The sequence below is a fragment of the Equus caballus genome, chromosome 13 (assembly GCF_041296265.1).
Source record: "Equus caballus isolate H_3958 breed thoroughbred chromosome 13, TB-T2T, whole genome shotgun sequence".
Taxonomy (NCBI): domain Eukaryota; kingdom Metazoa; phylum Chordata; class Mammalia; order Perissodactyla; family Equidae; genus Equus; species Equus caballus.
This window is the reverse complement of record NC_091696.1, coordinates 52,529,921-52,550,776: the sequence shown is the minus strand read 5'-3', so window position 1 is coordinate 52,550,776 and position 20,856 is coordinate 52,529,921. Positions and strand designations below refer to the sequence as shown.

The 20,856-nt window shown below is 50.2% G+C and overlaps 1 protein-coding gene across 3 annotated transcripts in view; it reads right to left on the bottom strand.

Moving 5' to 3' along the window:
- IFT140 (intraflagellar transport 140) overlaps positions 1-20,856 on the bottom strand; it is an 88,844-nt gene that overhangs the window by 57,989 nt on the left and 9,999 nt on the right. For all 3 annotated transcript variants that reach the window (XM_023616649.2, XM_070231166.1, XM_023616650.2), the window contains exons 4-13: positions 15,561-15,682; positions 15,253-15,395; positions 13,228-13,403; positions 11,885-11,976; positions 11,176-11,282; positions 10,303-10,448; positions 7,209-7,412; positions 7,014-7,086; positions 5,105-5,196; positions 270-397 (exon numbers count right to left, since the gene is read on the bottom strand). In XM_023616649.2, coding sequence (XP_023472417.2) covers positions 270-397; positions 5,105-5,196; positions 7,014-7,086; positions 7,209-7,412; positions 10,303-10,448; positions 11,176-11,282; positions 11,885-11,976; positions 13,228-13,403; positions 15,253-15,395; positions 15,561-15,682 — 1,283 coding nt within the window. The remainder of the gene's footprint in view (positions 1-269; positions 398-5,104; positions 5,197-7,013; positions 7,087-7,208; positions 7,413-10,302; positions 10,449-11,175; positions 11,283-11,884; positions 11,977-13,227; positions 13,404-15,252; positions 15,396-15,560; positions 15,683-20,856) is intronic.

The window sequence follows — 20,856 nt, the reverse complement described above, 5'->3', positions numbered from 1 at the left end:
GGACATGGCACTGCTCATCAGGCCACACTGAGGTGCCATGAGGCCGCATGCCACAACTAGAAGGACCCACAAGGAAGAATATACAACTACATACCGGGGGGCTTTGGGGAGAAAAAGGAAAAAAAAAAAAAATCAACAAAACTAAGTGGCACGTTAATGCTGAAACGAGGACATAGACTGTTCTCTAGCTCTTATCCATCTGCTACCCACCACATGGTCTCCTGACTCACTTTCAAAACGTAACACTTTCATTTGGACAAAATTCTTACCTTCGGGAAAGATCAAAACTTTTAAAGTGAGCCAAGTCTGTCCCTACAACCAGGAAATTTCCACAGATGTCAAAGAAGCACGGATTCCCCTCCGTCTCGGAGAAAAGCAAGAGTTGCTTCACAGTTCCCTGAGGAAAAGGGAAGAACAAGGAAGTCAGGAAAGCAGCTTGTGCAGCATTCCACTTTTGTTACTAAACCTCCTTCACAGATAATCTCGTACACTCCACGCGCACACTCAACAAATGCTCCCGCTGGCTGAGTGTGTGCCCAGTGCTCACTGGATCTAAGGCAACATGGGGGAGTCTCTGGTGCTTGGGGGTCTCTGGTGCTTACAGTCCAGAGGGGCAGACAGACGCAGCTAGGTCAACAAGCAAATATACACAAAACCTCAACAATCTGAGAAAGTGTTAGAGGTGACAAACAGGAAGCTAAAATGGAAAAATGCAAAGGGTGGTGACACGGCGCCTTCCAACTGCTCAGGTTCAAGAGGCCCTGTCTGCAGAGGCCTTATCTGAAAGCCCCTGATGTGGGTGGAGAGGCTGGCGAGGCAAAGGGATGGTAGTTACATCACGGGTATGTTCCATTTGTGAAAACTCGCTGAGCTGTATATATACTTACACATGACACACCTACTTTCCTGTATGTATGCCATACTTCACTAAAATGTTCGAGAAATAAGTCTTGTCTGGGGGCAACATTTAAACAGAGATTGAAGGAGCCAGCTATCTGAAGAGCCGCAGGCCAGCATTCCATGAAGACGCAGTGGTACGTACTGGAGCAGGAAAGGGCCGAGTGTGGTCCAGGAACCTGGAGGCCCCAGCAGCAGGAAGGGAAGTGCTACAGTGGGAGGAGTGTGCACCAAGGGTGGGCAAGTGAGCAGAGGCCAAGGGGTAGCAATAGTGCAGGCAAAGAGTTAGATAAAGAGGTAAAGGGTCAGATTTTGTTCAAAGTAAAGCTGGAAGACTCTGGAGGGTTTGGAATCGTGAACCGATTTCACATCATTTACATTTTAGAACGTCACGCCTACATTATCAGCACCTTGCAGAGTGACCACAGTCAGGCTGGGCAGAGCTCAGGCCTTGAGTCTCGCACACGGACTGACCTACTCCTCTAGTTGAGAGAGGCTCCTGGCTCAATTCTCAGTGCTCAGTGCTCTTCTGCACCCTGCATGCCACTAGATTGAGAGCAGCGAGGCAGATGCACACAGCTGAGGCACTGTGGGGCCAAGCCCAGTGGTGAGGCACAGTTCCAGTGCACAGGAGAGTGGGGAGGCAGGCTGGATGATGGGTAGGGTTCCAGAACTTAGTGGACTCCTAATTCTAAAGAGAGAGAGACTCCGAGAGCAGGCGAGGAGGCAGGAACCCTCATAGCCTGTCTAGCAAACTCAGCGTAGGGAGATGAATGGCTGCCGGTGTGTGCGTGTGTGTGGATGGGGGGGGTGGGATTCCTAGCTGAGGAACCTGATCTTCATTTTGATGTACCTAATAGGAGCTTAATAAATGCTTGTGGAATGAGCAAACAGTGCTTGAATATAGGATCAAAAGAAGAACCACAAGGGATGGCCAATGGGCCAAGGGGTGACCCCATTCATGACGCCAGAGCGCCAGGGCAGAGGGTCCCAGCTCCTTTACTTGCCCTCTTCCTCTGCTGGCTCCTTGCTCACAGGGCCCCCAGGGTGTAAACCTGAACTCATCTTGCTCCTACACTGCTCCACGACCACCTTCACGTCGATGCATTCCAAATGCCCAAATCACTGCCTCAGAGCCCTGACCCAGCTCCTGACCTCCAGAACCCGTATTTCCAACGGGCTCTTGGCCATCTCTAAAGGATGTCCAGGACACCCCAAACCTGCTCTGCTTCTGTAGTTTCCATCTTAAGGCACCACGCTTAACCCAGACTCCCAAACTAGAAAGCTGGGGACGTCCTCAGTCCCTCCCTCTCTGTCACCTCCTGCTATCCAACTGCTCACCAAGCCGCTCACTACCAACTCACTCTTCCCTCCACTCCGCTCAGGCCTCACCCCTGCCCTCGGACCTCTCCTGTGACATCTCCTGCCTGACTTCACTGCTCACCAGCTCCCCTGTCTTTGCCACTTGGTAGACATAGAGGTTATCGTCCAGGAGAAAACAACACAAAACCAGGAAAAATCAAACCCCAGCGCACCCTCACCCGGGCGTCAAAACCCACTGTGTCTTCAGGGGAGGGTCCTCCCCTTCCCTCCTGTGCTGTCCCCTCGGTTGCAGCCTCCATCAGGTCTGGGCCGCCAGCCCCTTCCTGGCTGTGGCCTCTGTGCTATGAGCCCTCGAGTGCTGGCCCTGTTCCCCCCATCCCCCGCCGCTCTGGTGCCCTGTGCCGCCTGGAAGGCAGGCCTGGAGGGAGTGGAAGGTACGCCACAGCGCCCCGTGTCCTCTCGTGGTGGACACAACGAGCAAGGACAAGCATGGTTCGTGTGTCTCCATCTGCAGAGCAGGGGTGGTCTGGAGACACACTCCCGCCTTCAAAGACAGGAGAGCCGCGCACCCGCACGTCCTCACACTGGCACTACCTCCTAGTCACCACCCACACAAGCCTTCCAGCTAGAAAGCCAACAACCGACGTCCAGCTCCAGCCCATCTGTCGTCAGGGGCCTGGCTGGCGGGCTCCTCAGACACCTCCATGTTTTCCAGCAGGCTGGGCTACCCTTCCCAGCCGACCCTCGTCCTTCCCGTTTCCCAGCACGCTCATACCTCCTTCCCAGCAGGCCATGCACCCTTTCCCAGTATGCCTCTCTGCCTTTCCCAGTAGGTCATTCACCTTTTCCCAGCATGTTGATAGCCCTTTCCCACCATGCTCATAGTTCCTTCCCAGCAGACCATTGCTCTTTCCCAGCATGCCTTTCTGCCTTTCCCAACAGGCCGTTCTTCCTTTCCCAGCAGGCTGTCGCCTCTTTCCAGCCCACCATTTGCCCCTTCCCAGCATGCTGTTCACCCCCTGCCCCACTGCAGTGCCCGCAGGTCATCTCTCTGCTGACACAGTTGCCTCCTTCATCTATCGGTAACACGGCCCTGCCCTGCCTGGGCCTCAGAGCCATGCCCCCATGCAACCAGGAAGGTGAGCTTTCTTTGCACAGGATGCCCTGCTGGGCTCTGGAAGCCTTGCATCCAGCCTCTCTGCCTCCCCTCCACCTCGAACAGGCTGAGGATCTCATGAGGCCAGCAGCTCCTTGGCCTGCACTTTCCCCCCAGAGGCCTCCCCTGTGGTACCTCCCACCCTAGTCCCGCTTTAGCGCACTCCTTCATTGTCTGAGCCCCTAGAAAGGAGAAGTCCAGGGCAGCTCCTCCAGGAACTCCCGAATGGGGCGGATGAGCAGCATGCAAGGGGCAAGGACATGTACCTGAGAAATCAAACACTGGATCCCAGAAAGAACTCAGAGCAGGATGCGGAAACCAGTAAGAGAAACTTCAAATAGATTAGAGTTGGGAAGGCCTGTAGGGGGAGCCCTCACCCCCCTCACACACTGTCAATTATAGCAAATAGGAACGGACAGGACACTTACATCTCTGCGGGAAGTACAACTACTTTACTACTGAAGGAAGATCTCTCCCCTCACCCAGCAACAGCCCAGCCGATGAGCAGCCGTTGCCCCCTGATCGGTTCCTCTCCCCCAGTGGACTCTCCTTTAGAACAGCCCCTCCCTCTCCCTTTTTCTCTACAGAAGCAGCTCCCTCCTTTGTTCTCTGGATTCACCTGTTGCTCGCCATAGCATGCACATCCTGAATTGCAATTCTTTTGGCTATTCCCAAATAAACTCATTTTAAGAAAAAATATCAGGTAAATTTGCTTTTTAAGTTTGACAAGGACAAAGCAGTTGCACTGAGAGCTAAAAGCAGGCCGCTGACAGGCATTCTCAACCTGACCCAGAACACTGCTACATGGACTGGGCTGAATGGTGGCCCCTAAAAGATACGTCCACCTGGAACCTGTGAACGTGACCTTATTTGGAAAAAGGGCCTTTGCAGATGTAATTAAGTTAACGATCTCAAGAGAAGACCATGCTGGATTAGGGTAGGCCCTACATCCAAGGACAAGTGTCCTCATAAGACACAGAAGAGAGACACAGATACAGGGAGAAGGCCACAAGAAGATGGAGGCGGAGACCAGGGTGATGTGTCCACAAGTCAAGGAATGTCAAGGATTGCCTGCAGCCACCAGAAGCTAGAAGAATTCTCCCTCAGAGCCTCAGAAGAAGCCAAACCTGCCCACATCTGGATTTTGGACTTTTGGCCTCCTGAACTGTGAGAAGGTAAATTTCTATTGTTTTAAGCCACTCAGTCTGTGGTAATTTGTTATGGCAGGCTCAGGAAACTAATACACCATGTCAGCCTCCAGGTTCCAGCAAGTATGTGTGAGATGTGGGCAGGCAAGGGTTTCCTTACTCCACACCATCAGGAGGGAACAGAAGGCACGCATTACTCCCGTCCTGGGCTCACCCTCAGACACATCCAGGGAAAGGCTTGTCCAAAGATACTATGTCCTGAACTGATGGCCCCCGAACCCTCAAGATGCACAGCAAACATTTCCTCCCATTTCACAATTCCACGTACTCAAGGTCTAGTGATCTAGTCCTTTTCACTGCAAAATGTCCCTGTCCTACCTCCCAATTTCTGAAGTCACAACAGTCGCAGATGGAGCAGCTATCCCAGAATCCATTTTTACAACCCAGCACTTGTCAGGGGAATCTCATCTGGTTGGCTGAAGTCAATAATCAGGCTCTGGCTCATTTAAAGATGACATTTTAAACTCTGCTCTACTCGTCTGTATTGTCACAGCCCACTTGCTCTAGAACAGCGATTTACCTGCCAGGTTCGAACTTGAACTCGGTTTGGCTCCACTGTATAAACGTTTTCTTCGTGCATTGCTAACACTGGAGACTCACACAGGAAAGTACCTAAAAGGAAAGATGAACATGACGACAGCAGCAGCTAATCTTTCATGCTTCCTCAGAATTTAAGAAGCACCACCACACATATTCCCTAATTCGCTTTGGCCTTCACAGCAGCTTTGTGAGGGATGTGTTTTTTGCATCTTGCAGATGAGGAAAGCAAGACTCTGAGGCACGAGGAACTACCCAAGGCCACAGCTAGCAGTGACAGTTCGTGCAGGCTCCAGGCCTGGTGGAGGGACTCAGTGCTGGGCTCCCTGCCCTGCACCACTCACTAGCGGTGTCTCCTCTTTTCTCCCATCTGGTAGCTGGTACTTCCCGCAGCACAGCATCTGTGATGGCACAATTGTTTAAGCACATGTCTGCTAATCTTAGGTGAAACTGTGGAGGCCATTAGCCCTAGGCTCTGTCTGTAGACAGGTTCTTATCTAGTTAGAGAGATGATGACACACACAAAACAGAAAATATCTTAGCACCTGCTATGCTGTCCTATTGGAAGGATAAGAAGTTCATCATTATCCTTAAGGGGTCTACACTAGAAGAGACATGAATTATCAGCAGAATACAAGGCAGAGTGGGAAAAGTGTTATAAGAGAACTTTAGGCCACAGAGTGTTAGAGGAGAAGAAAAGAGGGGATCACACGAGGGAGAGAGGTGATAACAAGTGGAGAAACATCCCCAGGGAGGGATGAGTGTTCACATGCACATGGGGGGATCACTCTTGGAACAGTGCAATGACAGGTCCTCCTGTGAGGTGTGAGGGCCAAGGTCAGGACGGGTATAGGTAAGAATTGTGCAGAAAGAGAGCTAACTGAGGAGCATGTCCTGATGGCGCTGTGGTCGGCTGGAAGATGTCCCCCAAAGCCAAGAGGTCCTAATCCCTGGAACCAGTGAATATTAGCTTATACGGCCCAAGATGTGAAAGTCTTCAGATGGGGAGATGACCCTGGATTAACCAGGTGGGCCCTAAATGCAATCACAAGTGTCCCTACAAGAGGGAGGTAGATTTCAGAGAGGAACAATGTGACAATGGAGGGAGAGACTGGAATGATGTGACCCCAAGACAAGGATTGCCAGCAGCCACTAAAAGCTGGGAGAAGCAAGGAACAGATTCCTCCCTGGAGCTCTGGAGGGAGTGCAGCCTCGGTGCTGCCCTGCTTTTGGCCCAGTGAAACTGATTTTGGAGTTCTAGCCTCTACATCTGTGAAAGAATAAATCTCTGTTTAAGCCACTCGGTTTGTGGCCACCATCACAGCAGCCCCTGGTCACTCATGCAGGCATGTGCTGAAGAGCAGAGGATAAAGGCTGCCCAGTGAAAGACAGTTGGTGAGATGGATGGGACATAGAGGGGTGTTTGAGACCGACGGAGCATCTCTGACAACCCACCCTGAAATTTTCAGACAGAGGCTGGCCTTGGTCAGGACACCAGGGGACTTGCTGCTCTGTGTGGTCTGGAACCAGCTCACAGTCAAGTATGTGGCAACCCCCTTCCCTGGAAAGAACTCTAGTTGTTCATACTTGTGTAGCCTTGCTTCTGAGCTGTTTTAACTGTGCTGGAGCCCAGGGGGGCTTGCTGACCCCAGATCTGGCTGCAGTTCTCAACCACCCTGACTGGGCTTCTATTAATAGTGTGTGGCGCTGGCATCATGGGGCCAGAGCTGCAGCACCGACTCTGGAAACGCAGGTACGGGCGTGCGAACTGAGGCAGGGTCTCCTTGTAGCCCTGTGCCAGCCCCTGCCCACACCACAGGCACCAGCACGCCCATTAATGGGGAGAAAATAAAGCAGGGGCTGAGTTCCCTCTGGGCGCAGGAGACTCCCACCTGCATTTCGTAACGCGACTCCAGAAGGCTCAAAGATCACCACCTGTTTCCCATTCCAGACGGCAACTGCGTCCTAAGAAGAATCACAGGAATTAAACAGCAGCCCCTGTAGTCCTGAAGGACCCTAACAACTGACCAGCTCTGTCGTCCCCACCGAAGACCCCGACTGACCCCACGGGTCACCCTCACAGTCACCTTGGTGGCAAACACTCCGCTGACGTGCATGTCCGTGCGTAGGCTGTGCGTCACGCCAGTGGACAGGAAGGCCACACTGAGTAAGCTCGGGGAGATCTGCACCACGGCCACTTGCTGGTGGAGGTGCGCTGACATGGCCTGCTCGCTGAGGACCACCACAGAGCTGATGTTGTTCACTGCCAGAAGGTTCCTCCTGGAGCCCCACTGCATTTCCACGTTGGGGAGAAAGAACAGAAGTGTGAGCAAAGGAGAAGAGAGATACAGCCAGGAAAGTGTTACAATCACGAGAATTCATAAACAGTTTTCCAGCACTATTTCTTCTTAGTTACTGACACTCAAGAGTTGCGATGCAGGGGCTGGCCTGGTGGCGCAGCAGTTAAGTGCACACATTCTGCTTCTCGGTGGCCCGGGGTTCGCTAGCTCGGATCCCGGGTGCAAACATGGCACCGCTTGGCAAGCCATGCTGTGGCAGGCATCCCACATATAAAGTAGAGGAAGATGGGCATGGATGTTAGCTGAGGGCCAGCCTTCCTCAGCAAAAAGAAGAGGATTGGCAGTAGTTAACTCAGGGCTAACCTTCCTCAAAACAAAAACAAAAACAAAAAACAAAGAAAGAGTTGCAATGCAGTGAGTAGATAGTTGTATGGCTGGCTGTTCTAGCTCACATCTGTGCTAAAAGGTTGAGCATCTTCTAGAATGTACTTTTCTGATCTTAATTTAGGGATGTTTATTTTTTATAAATGGACAGCAAGTTTACCCAATATATTAAATTAGCCAGCATTCCTCTGGTGACGTCAAATGCCACTTTCACAATTTCATATTAAACTTCCAAATCTATACAAATCTGTTTCTGGATTTCCTACTCCACTCCGCTGACAGATTTATCCATTCCTGAGTAAGCATGCACTGTTTTAATTGCTATAGTTTTGAGATATATTCTGGTATAGGATATAGAAAAGTTCTGACTCTTTATGAACTTTTTTCTTGGCTGTTTGCTCTCCCAGATGAATTTAGAATTATTGTGTTGAATTCTCCCAGAGGAAAAAAGGCCATTATTTTTACTGGATATACATATAATTTGTAGCTTTACTTGGGAAGAAATGACACTTTTACATGAGTGAGGCTTCTCTTTGAAGATCACGGTGTGTCGCACCACTGACTCAGTTTTCTCCATGCCCTCTAGGACAGTGGGAGGCGCGCACTGTCAGTTACGCTTCTCCTGTGAGCAGGGAGGCTGCAGGCCTTCCTCACGCATTCTACTGACCACTCTTAGGTCGACGACCTGCACTCCCCATCACAGTTTCCAATGAAGTTCTTAATATTTTTTTTAATAAATGTGAGTTTTCTTCAAGATGTCTTTTATTCTAAGATATCACTAAAGGTAAGATGAGCCATCAATTTAAAATAACAGCTTTCCATGTAAAGATCCCTTCTTCCACAAAAAAGCAAAAACAGCACTTCAAACGTCCCTATCGACTGGAAGAGCTGCATGCCAACTTCAGTATGAAAACGAAGACAACAATATGCATTGAGAATCAGGACAACAGGGTGTAAAACCCTTTACAGCCTCTAAAGTGAATCCTGACCCAGCTCAGTCTTCCTTCAGTTCTAGGCTGCTTGCTGTCCACTGCCCAGCTGGAAAGAAGATTTTATGTACTCAAACTTGTCACTCTCTGCTTTTGCAACTGTTTTTATTATTTCAAATCCAAGAAAGTTATACTTTCTCTAAATATCTGATAATACTCTATGCTATTTTTAGCAGTTATTCTGACAATTTAAAAAATATTTAACTCAATTCATCTAGAAACTATTGTTATATACAGCCGGAGATGAGGACCTAAAAGTAATTCCCCAAATTGCTTCAAGGTAACCCTAAACTATTTACTACAAAAATTTCCTTTCTTAATTACTATAGGATTAAGTAAATGTTATCTTGCGAGCTTTACACAGAGCAGACCTGAGAACAACTTCCAGGACAGCAGGGTGAGGAGCCCCAAGGACATAACAGGCATAACTGGTAGAAATTATGAAAAAATCCACCACCTAATGCTCTGGAAATTGGGCATAAAGCAAATGAAGAAAAACTGATTCAAGAAAGACCACTAAATCTGTTAAGAACAATGGAGTCTGTGGCACCCGAGCCACTATGCTCCCTCCCTCCTGTCTCCCCGCTCAGTGTGACGAAGCTCCACCTGGGCCAGTGTGGCCAAGAAGCCAGGGCTCCCTCTCCTCCGCTGAGCCAAGGGCTACAGCATCTCCCTGGAGGGGCTGGCCACCAGCATTTCTTGTTCCCCCAGGTGTGTTGCAGAGGCCAACGTCAGGTGAGAGAGGCCAACACCAGGTGAGAGGCCAACTGCCGGGACAGAGGCAGGAGCTCCCTCCTTCCCCAGGCCCTGCTCACAGGGTGGAGGCTCTACCTTGGATGTGACAGCCTGAGAACACTGGGCCCCATGCCCTTGCCCCAGCTTGCTCACGGTGCAAAGGCTCCAGGCTGGGAGAGGCAATCTGAGAAGACTGCGCCCAGCTCCCTGTTCATAAGGCAGCTGTCACTGGAGAGAAGCTGGCCGCTGTCCCTACTGCCAAGCTCTGGAGCAGGGATTCCGAGATTTTGTTCCCCACAGGGAAAGGCAAGAACAGAGAGCTCCAAAGCGTTCCCCAAAGGAAGTGACTTCATTTGAAACAGAATGTGGGTGAGCTCAAGCCTGAGGACGCTCTTGAAAACAGTGGAGGTTTTGGTGGTGAGAATTACGAGGGGACTGGTAGCTTCATGAGAGTGATAAGTTCAAGGGCAGGTCAGACAGTTTACTAGTGAGAACCAGGGAAAGAGACACCTTAGAGGAGCCTTCCTGGGGTCAGAACAAACCTCAGACATTGGACACAAAGACCACCCCTGCCCAAATTTAATGGGACCACACTGTGGAGCAACTGATGCCCCACGGTGTAGTCAAAATGAAAGAGCCATCAGCCAGCAGTTATTGTTATTTTTATATAGTCTTAAGCAGAATAACTGACAAAAACAGAATCAAAGCGAATTACGTCCTCCACTTTTGCAGGACAGAGAGGGAGTGCGTCCAACGCCTTTGCAGAGCTGTACCTTTATCTGTGTGATGTTTCCTTCAAGCTCAGTAGGGGTTTGAAGGGTCCACCTGTCTTTGCCCTCCACTCCTCGGCTGTTCGGGGGGCTGGGCACTTTTCTCCACATGGCTACTCTCCCTTTATCAGTACCCGCTGCCAGAAGACCTACAGGTAAAAACAAAGGTCACATGAGTTGAGTTGAAAAGGGACAGAACAGCAGCAAGCTCCCTTCTCTGACCACCACGTCTAGAACACCAGCCTATGGGCCCTCCCCTCAGTAGCTCTCCCGCTTCCCACCAGGCTGGAGAGTTTGCAGGAACTTACTGCTCCCTGGCCAGACAGTGCACATGTTGGGTACTGTTGGCACCGTCCTCTCTGGTTTCTCTCTGTCTGCCATGAGAACAGGGCCTGCACGCCTGGTCAGTGCTGCTTCCCCAGTGTTAGGACAGCATGTAGCATCCCACAGACATAACATAAATGTGCTCTGGCTTATCCCCTCTTTCTGTCCTGCACACATGCGTGGACACACATATACACGTACATACATACATACGTGCGTGTGTGTATTATATACGTATACATATACACATACATATACATACATACTTTTAAAAAAATATTCCCACGCTATCTTTTTCTCTGGGTTTCAGGAGGAAACAGATCAACTGCATATAGTAGGTTGGTCACACTTTTGACCAAACCCCTTGACCCTCATGTGGGATAACAAAGCTTTACTGTCGCTTGCTTGTTCTTGACTGACTTTTCTCAAATGACTGACATAGTTACAATTGATGTACATTCTTTGAATAGCCACTGTCATCATTTTGCAGCCCACAGAGCAAAGCTTGAGGTTGGTTCTCTTTGTCTCTTATGCCAGCCCAAGAAGCCTCACCTTTGACTTTACAGTAAGAAACACAGTTTATATTCTCTCCTTTTTCAAAACCAAACTTCTCCTCTGGACTCAGCACATAATTCTCTCCTCGTTCTAAGTCCCAGAATCTACAAGGGAAGAAGGAGGCCCCATTGAGGGGACTGCGTTAGTGCATTTCCCTCCGCTCTGAGGGTCTTGTTCAACTCGCAGAACAAACTTTAAAGATCAGGAAAAGACACGGCCCTTTGGACTCTGCTATAAAAAGCATGCCGTCATTACATTTAGACCGTTTTTTATGCCCTGTTCATAATCAAAGGGGGTTGTTGTTAATAAAAGATGGTTCATGCATGACACCAGATCACAACGAGAACAACGAACTTCAACCACAAGCAACAACATGGGAGAACCCCTCAACACCACGCAGAGTTAGAGCAGCTAGACACAACAGAACTTTATACGTGATTCCATCTATACCACGCTCAAAAAGACCAGGCAAAAGGATTCCACAGGCAGACACTAGGACGGGGCTAGCCCTGTGCGGTGGGCGGGACACTGCAGTCTTGGGGTGTTTTGTTCTTCAGTCTCAGAGCTGGTTATGTGGATGTGTCCAATTTGTGAAAAGCGATCACAATTTGTGTATTTTTCTGTATGTATGTTACACTCCAATAAAGCATTTACTCAGAAGAGGCTGAATTGTAATCAGGGTGTTCCCTGCAGAGCGGGCTCTCACCTGAGGACTGCTTCCCCCACGGCGGTCACAAGAAGGCTGCCTTCAATCAAAGCGATGTCTGCCCGGTGACCTGTTTTCCCACTCAACTTGACCTGGATAACGACAAACAACCCAAAAGAAGCATGCGGCTCCTGCCAAGACCACATGTCCTTGTGCGTGAGCCTGGAATCTCTGGTCTGCAGTGACATCATGGAGACTCACCAAGTGGAGGGAGAGGAAGTGCAGGGCGAATATGGACACTTGGGAAGGCATCCCCAGCTTTCCATGATGCCCGGGCCGAAGCCAACAACTACTTGGGCACATTAGAGAGTTAATAACAGTGGCTGCTGAGCACGTGGTGACCACCAAGCGGAGCGAGAGAGCTGAGTTCAGACACGACCTCGCCCTCCAAGGCAGGTGCGACACTGGTTTGCAGAGAACAAACCAGACCAGGGCCCATCAGCCAGTGAGTGGCTCAGGGGGGGATTTGAATCCAGGTACACATGACTCGGTGACCATGTTTTCAACCACTGTGCTAGACAGAGGATGCATAAATGACCAAATAAACACTGACACCGAAAAACCAATCAGCTCCAGAATCTGTAAGAGTATCTTTAGGGAAAGTTCAGAGTTCTCTGGGGAACATGGAATCCTATGATATAAACCAAGAACCTAGCAAGAGGGCAGCTATGAGCAGCCTCCTGGGGAGCTGCACCCGCTGCATCACCAACAACCAACATGGGAGCAAGCTGCACCCCGACACCTTCGCAGTGTCCTCCTATCAGTGAGGGCCCAGGGCTGATGTGCAAGGCACCTTGGAGGATGTCACGGTGTTTCTCAGTAGCCACAGTAAAACATCTGCTACCCAAGAAGGGTGACTGTTGCACACCCCCCCTTGGTGGTGGCACGTGTGGGCCAGCAGTAGCTGTGACAGAATGAACTCAGGTGACAATTCCCCAGGGCTCTCAGATGGCATGGGAGCCTCCTCCGAATCCCTGTCTGCACACACCTGGGAAACAGAATCATGGCCCCTGCCCCACTCATTTCTACTGTGAAGGTCCAAGGAGCTGCTGCAAGGGGCGCAGTCATCCTGTCACATTCCGGCCTACAGGCTGCGAGTCCACCAACGGCGGGGGCACAGGCCTGAGCAAGCCCAGGCTCCCCTACCCCCTGTCCAAGGACCCAGAAAGTCTCCTTTGCTTTGCATTTCCCTCCCCTGTGACCTGAAGGTCGCATAAGAAATAATGGTATCAAACAGCTCTGGGAGTGGCCACGAGACACAGATTTGCTAAACAAAAACAAAAGGCTGGTGAAACCACCTTGGAGAGTACCTGGCCGGCGCTCCTCTCCCCGACCCCACCCACCTTCATCACTTCCTCCGCTTCGCCCTCGGGAGTCACCAAGTACAGGGACAGCAGCAGGTTTTCCGTGACCACCACCAGCGCCTCCCTTTTCTCGATGTAGAACAGCGTCTGGATGGAGCTCTCTGTGGACGCCACCCGGGTGGTCTCGCCTTTCTCATCCACATAGTGCACTGTCCCTGAGGGCAGAGGGGGTCAGTCCACCAGGCGGCTCGATGCCCACCAGCAGCCATTTCTATTACTTAAGGACATTTTCAAAATAAACCTCTTTGTTATAAAAATTTACAAGTACAACATTTAAAAAACATCTGCATGTAACCTCACAGGCTACTGTCTCCGAGGTAAGTGCCATCTCACTGCTTGAGATCAGCCTTGACTTGTGCTGTCTCCGCTGATCCGATTCTCCCTCCACGACTGACCCCGAGGCTTCTAACCTTCACAATGACGACGCCCCTGATTCGCCCCTTGAAACGCTGTGTTCATCTTGGTCCACTAACAGGAGGCACACATCTATCATCACATGTGGAGGCCCTGAGTTAGGACCCCTCACTGCAGCCACCACTTGGTCCCCTCTGTCCTGTGTGTCACTGGTCGGCGTCTGGCACTCTCGCACTCCACAGGCCCTGTCTAAGCGGCAGCCCCTCCAACCTGGAGCCCTCGGTCTGCTCTGCCCTGGAACCTGCCGGCCCCTGCTCCACCTCCAGGTTCCTCTTTCAGGCCTCTGAGCTCAGAGGGCCGGACCTCCTGCGAGTTCTCAGGAATCTGGTCCGCTTCTGCTGCTCTCAGGGGTCTCCTCACCCTCCCGGTCTCTCTCCTCTGAGTCCCAGTGGATGCCCTGGGTTCTTGGGAAACTAAAGAGTTCGAGGCTCTCTAGAGGCTGATGGTAACAACAATGAGCATGGACTCAGCCTGGGCCTGTGGCAGGCTGTGTGTTGAGCTCTTCCATGTATTAACTCAGCTAATGCTTCCTGTGAGCTCCTGAGGCAAGTGCTCTTAACTGTCCCACTTTACATATTAGGATGCTGAGGCACAAAGACATAGGGTAATCCCCCTCTGAAGCCCACAGTTCCTGAGGGGCAGGACGGGCACACTCCAGCACCACCGCACACCCCTCTTCCAGTCGGCCAACATCATCAACACGCTGTTTCTCGGCTCTCCCTCCTGGGGGCACCCTGCGCTGGCATCTCCCCTGCCTGCACCCCTGCTGGGACGTCCTCACGTTCCCCTCCATGGGCTCTGTCTCTTTCTCCCCTGAAATGAACGGCATCTCTATTTTCAAAGGGACAGAAGCTCCCAGCCGTGTCCAGCTTTTGCCTGCTCTCTTCTTCCCGTCAAGGTTACTCTGTGTGGTGACACAGCCTCCTGGAACCTCTCACCTTCGTGCGGCCTCACTTCCTCAGTCTCTTTCTCGAAGCACACACACACTTGTGAAGGTCTGATGTGAGTGGGAAGGATTTTTTTCTCTTAACTGCATATGCATTTATCGGCTATCGCTGGAGCAGCCTGTCTCACTACTCACACTAAAGAGGAGCTGGGTTAAAATCAAGACAGATGGTGCACAACGCTGACCACCCATGAAGGCTGGCTGGTGACTGCAGGCTGGAAGCAAACCCACCACATCCTGCCCACACTCCACCCCAGAGCTTAGCCAAGCACCCGGCACGTAAGCGGTGCTTTGTAACCACACAGACTGAACGGCGGGAGGCCAACGGGAGAATCCCGTCGAGACCGTCATTCTGCCTGGCGCTGCGCACACAGTGAGCAGTCAGGATATAACTGCTGAGCGGCAGCTTCATCGTGAAACCCTTCAGACACAAATAAAGCTCAATTCGTCTCTATCAGAAGAAAGTGAAGCCATTCTTTGAACACTGGATAAATAACTGTAAGAGGCCAGCTAAAGTACCCCTCTCAGACTGGCACACGTACAGCCTATTGTTTTAAGCAGAAACACCACCTATTCATTTAGAATCCTTACCAGACACCCCTAAAACACTTCAATGTCCTAGAATCCCAACCTAAGCTTCTCACCATCCATCAAGCTGACAAAAAATGACAGCCCCTCTTGAGATCCCATTTTCAAGAAATTTCCAAAGCCGCTTTTCCTCCAGTTAAACATGTCCAGGGCTTTCTCATCGCCGCTCACAGCTGCCTTTGCCAACTGAACGAGGTCCCTGGAAACAAACGTGACACGGGAAGTCAGCATTCCTCGCTGCTCCTTGTAGCACAGTGTTGTCCCCGCAGGTATGCCCGAGTTGCTGATGGCGATGAGCCCTCCGGTGGCAGGAAGAGCCACGTCTGTGCCCCCGAGCGGCCCCCAAGGGTGAGCTCGTACTTACTCGCCAGGAGGGGGCAGCCGGAAGATGCAGTGAGTTAGGTGTTTTCCATACTCATGTCTCAGCAGGGGGGTCCCTTGGACTCGACCCCTTTGGTCCAACCTCCATAAGAGCAGGACACCAAGCTGGAAAACCCAACACACATGTGGAGGAAACATATTCCTACAGAGCGACCGGCTGTGTAATAGGACATACGCTTATTCTTTTTCTTGGAAAATTATGAAACTACTATGTCTGCACTGTGAAAAATCCAAACAAGGAGCAAACCTCTTCCAGGGGCCCCTCATCCTTACTCCCTGGAGACAACAAATGTCACACACACAGTTTTTAAAACAGACTTTTAATTTTCGTAAAGATTCAGATTTATGGAAAAGTTGTAAAGACAGTTCATAGACGTCCCATACCCCACACCTGGTTCTCCTATTATTAGAGCTTACGTTAATGTGGTATGTTTCTCAGAATCAGTACTGATATATTATATTAACTAAAGTAGGTACTTTATTTGCATTTCCTCGTTTTTTTCCTAAGGCCCTTTTTCTGCCCCAGGACCCTTCTAGGACCCACAAGACACTTGCTCATCGCGTCTCCTTAGGCTGCTCTGGGCTGGGACAGCCTCAGACTCTCCAGTTTTTGATGGCCTTGAGCACTATTAAGGGATTTTGTAGACTGTCCCTCTACTAGGATTTGTCTCTTTTTCTCATCGTTGACTGGGGTGTGGGTTTGGGAGAAGAGCACAAAGCTCAAGTGCCCTTCGAGTCATATCACAGCAGCTCCATGTTCTCAACGTGCTGACCCTATTCTCCTGGCTGAGGGCATGTCTGTTAGGTGTCTCCACTGTCAAGGTCCTCTTTTTTCCCCCGTTCCATCCTGTACTGTTTGGAAGGAAGTCACTATGCACAGCTCACTCCTAGGGAGGGGAGTTATGTCTTACCTCCTTGAGCCTGGAGCATTTATCTAAACTCTCTGGGACTCTTCAGCACAGGAGATTTGTCGTTCTCCCCATCTACTTATTTGTTCAATCACAGATTTACAGCAGTATGGGCCCATGGATATTTTCTACCTTGGGTTATGATCCAATACACTTTACTTTCTCGCTCCAATTGTGCCAGCTTTGGCCATTGGGAGCTCTCTCGGCTGGCTCCTGAGTCCCTTTGACACACCCCGTCACTGCGGGTTTTGTGAGCACCTCCTTACTTTCTTGCACTATGGAGTCTCCGGGCTCACTGTCCTGCCCCAGTCCTAGAATCAGCCATTTCTCCAAGGAGCCCTATTTCCTTTTATTGGAGGAAGCCAATAGAAACTAGGATGTGGGTACTAGGTGTACCATATGTTCAATTTTAAAGTCATTAACGTCTCAAATTAATGGCACAGACAAGTCCTAGAGAAGTTCAAATCGAGGAGGAGCTGACTCCATCCTAGAGAAGTTCAAATCGAGGAGGAGCTGATGCCATCAGAATCGGTCCAGGATGGCTTTGTGATTGGGGAGGATGTTTGCAAGGCTCCCTTGCTTTGATGCCTGAGCATCCCTCAGGCATGTTTCCTGCTCAAAGTCTGCCTCCCACCCTTCCTTCATTCCACACTGACTCCAATATCCCCACTTGCTGGGGAATATCGCTTTATTGTACAGAGGAATATAATCTTCAAATAACGTTGGCCTTAAAGGCAACTTATATGGGGCTGGCCCAGTGGCGCAGCGGTTAAGTGCGCACGTTCTGCTTTGGTGGCCCAGGGTTCACTGGTTCAGATCCTGGGTGCCATCACCGCTTGGCACACCATGCTGTGGCAGGCGTCCCACATATAAAGCAGAGGAAGATGGGTACTGATGTTAGCTCAGGGCCAGTCTTCCTCAGCAAAAAGAGGAGGATTGGCAGCAGTTAGCTCAGGGCTAATCTTCCTCAAAAAATAAATAAATAAAAGCAATTTATGTAGTAAATCTCCAAGAAAAATTCTGTAAGATTGACCATAATATGTAACACATGAGTGTACATATAATATGAAAAGTACATATTACCAAATGGATTCTTCTTGACTTTGCCAGCTTTATGAAGAATCAAAACATTGTTGGTTCCTTTCTGTTTAGTGATTCTTTTATTGTGTGTGTATGCGTGTGAGGAAGACTGGCCCTGAGCTACCATCTGTTGCCAATCTTCCTCTTTTTGCTTGAGGAAAATTGTTGCTGAGCTAACGTCCACGCCAATCTTCCTCTATTTTATGTGTGATGCTGCCACAGCGCGGCTTGACGAGTGGTGCTAGGACTACGCCCAGGATCCAAACGTGTGAACCCTGGGCTGCCAAAGCAGAGCGTGCAGACTTAACCACTACGCCATCAGGCTGGCCCAAGTGATTCTTTTTTAAGTAACATTTTTAAAATAATGCTTGCATAGTGAAAAACACACACTACCAGCCTCCTCCCTAGAGAACCACTACAGCAGGATCCTGTGCGTTTGACAGGTTTTTTTTCCCTGCTTTTTCTCCCCAAATCCCCCCAGTACATAGTTGTATATTTTAGCTGTGGGTCCTTCTAGTTGCGGCATGTGGGACGCTGCCTCGGTGTGGCCTGACAAGAGGTGCCATGTCCACGCCCAGGATTCGAACCAGTGAAACCCCGGGCTGCCCAAGAAGAATGTGTGAACTTAACCACTTGGCCACGGGGCCGATCCCCTGTGACTGACAGTTTTATACACACACAGCCTCTGTAGAGAAGGTCTTCTGTCCTGCCCTTCAAATGCAATCATCCAGGGGCCGGCTCCATGGCCGTGTGGTTAAGTTCACGTGCTCCACTGCGGCGGCCCAGGGTTCGGATCCTGGGCGCGGACATGGCACTGCTCGTCAGGCCACGTTGAAGACAGCGTCCCACATCCCACAACTAGAAGGACATGCAGCTAGGATATACAACTGTGTACAGGGAGGGTTTGGGGAGACAAAGCAGAAAAAAAAAATATCTAAAACAAATGCAATCATCCAGTACTCATTTTTTTAACATAATAACTGATTTTACAGAGATCTTGATTAGTGCACACAAGCTTCTAGCTGGGAGCTCAACCAGGTTCCTGAATATAATCACAACATACTTAGCGTGTCCAGATTTCTAGGCTGCTGCTTTAGGGAAGAAGTTGTGTGATGCAAATGTTCAGAGCCCCGTACCTGTGGAACAGTGATTTCTGCGCAGTCAGATGACCGCGTACCCCTTATTCTGACAGAGGGACATACGCAGCCCCCCAGCACCCCCTCCACTGACTCACAAGGAGGGGAAGCCACAGGATGCAATCAGTCAAATGTGTCCTCTCAGGTTTCTGGCTAACCAGGTAGAAATGTGAACATGAAGTGCCAGACTTAGAGATGAACTCTGAGATGTCCTGTCTCCTTCGTGGCAGCCTCCTGCTTCTCCTCCTCAATTGTAAACTTTTTTGTTTTTGAGGAGGATTAGCCCTGACCTATCTGCTGCCAACCCTCCTCTTTTTGCTGAGGAAGACTGGCCCTGAGCTAACATCCATGCCCATCTTCCTCTACTCTATATGTGGGACGCCTACCACAGCATGGCTTGCCAAGCAGCGCCATGTCTGCATGGGGGATCCGAACTGGCGATCCCTGGGCCAATGAAGCGGAACGTGAGAACTTAACCAACGCGCCACCAGGCTGGCCCCTCTAAACGTTTTTGCATCTCTCACTCCTCCTGCAGGGCACATCCTTGCGTCCGGGGCTGTCTCTTTACCATTTGTCATTCCTTCCAAGTTACTTTATTCAACATAATCTTACACGGGAAGGCTCTAAAGAAAAGTTACCCCTAAAGTGAGAAATCAGCCCTATTTGTGAAGAGCAAGAGTTTAATGTATTAAGGGACTAATGTGAAGTTGGAGTGTCCTAGATATGATTGTCCGTGACATACTATCACTTCCAAGGACTGGTTAAGGTGTTAGGTTCTCGAATAGCTTATTGCTGGAATTGTTAAGAGCTGCTTGCTCTTTGTCATGTGCAGGTTCACTTGGTCCTCACTCTCGGCCTCTGAGAACAGGCTGGGGCCACGGACCTTCTGATGGACACCCCTTGGAACGTCCACCTGGTGTCCCTTTCCTAGGGATCTCCCCACATCCCTGCTGCTGCACATGTGGGCATTTGGCCTGAGCTGGACTTGGGACTGAGGGGTGGCAGGCTGGTGGGGGTGAGGGTGAGTGTGTGTGTGTGAGAAACTGGAGCAGGTGAATTCCTTTCCCAGCAGCTGGAGACTCTGCCTCGTGGACAGAATGGGACGGGGTGAGAGACGTCTGTGGCAGGAAGGTCCTCAGAGAGGTACAAAGCCCACAGATATACATGTATCTGTCGGTACCTCACTCTTGGTTCCAGATGTCCTGAAGCCAGCTGTGCTCCTGTCCCTGGAAACTGTGGGACACTCCAACAGCCTCAGATTAAGTGCACCTACTTGCTTCAGCAAGTCTGGGTTGGTTTCACTGGTAACCAAACATACCCTAACCAAGGCAAGGTCTCTGGGGGGAGTGACAAGACCCCCACACCCAGTCTGGGGAGAAGGCATCTTGGTGGTGCAGCTTGAGTGCTGGTTCATTTGTTACTCCTTTTCTTCCTGCTTGAGCCCGTTATTACATTAGGACCAGCACAATCTTAGATTTTCTTAGAAGGATTAGGTATTTCTCTTCTTAGCTCTTCTGACTCACAGTACTTGGTCAGTGCACAGCTGGGTTTCCTTTCATGCCCGAGTTAATCTGCTTTGTGAGTTGCTTCCTCATACAATCAAGATAAGAATGATGAAATTCAGTGATCACAAATTCTCTCATTTCTGCAGGGGATTTACAGAGCATTCACAGCAGGGAGATGGAAAAGATCACCAATGAAGCCCGTGGTGCAGTGGTTAAGTCCGCATGCTCTGCTTCGGTGGCACAGTGTTTGTGGGTTCTGATCCTGGGCGCAGACCTGTGCACTGCTGGTCAAGCCATTCTGTGGTGGCATCCCACATAAAATAGAGGAAGATTGGCAACAGATGTTCCATACACACACACAAAAAGAAGTAGGAATCTGGGGGCAGGGCAGTGTCATTAGGTGGGAATTGAATAGACAAACGAAGAAAAATCATCCAGGAAAAAAGGAGCAAAGCGATAGAAAAACGGACCAGTGACATGAACAGAAAATGAAATGGAAACGGCTTTCTTAAGTAATACTCATCCTCAACAGCAAGAGAAAGGCCAACCTGACCACCACTGAGATTCCAGTCTTCAGGCAATAGTCTGAATTCGGACACAACACTCAGGGTGGAAATACACGCTGGGGTGTGGGTGCGAGCTGGTACAGG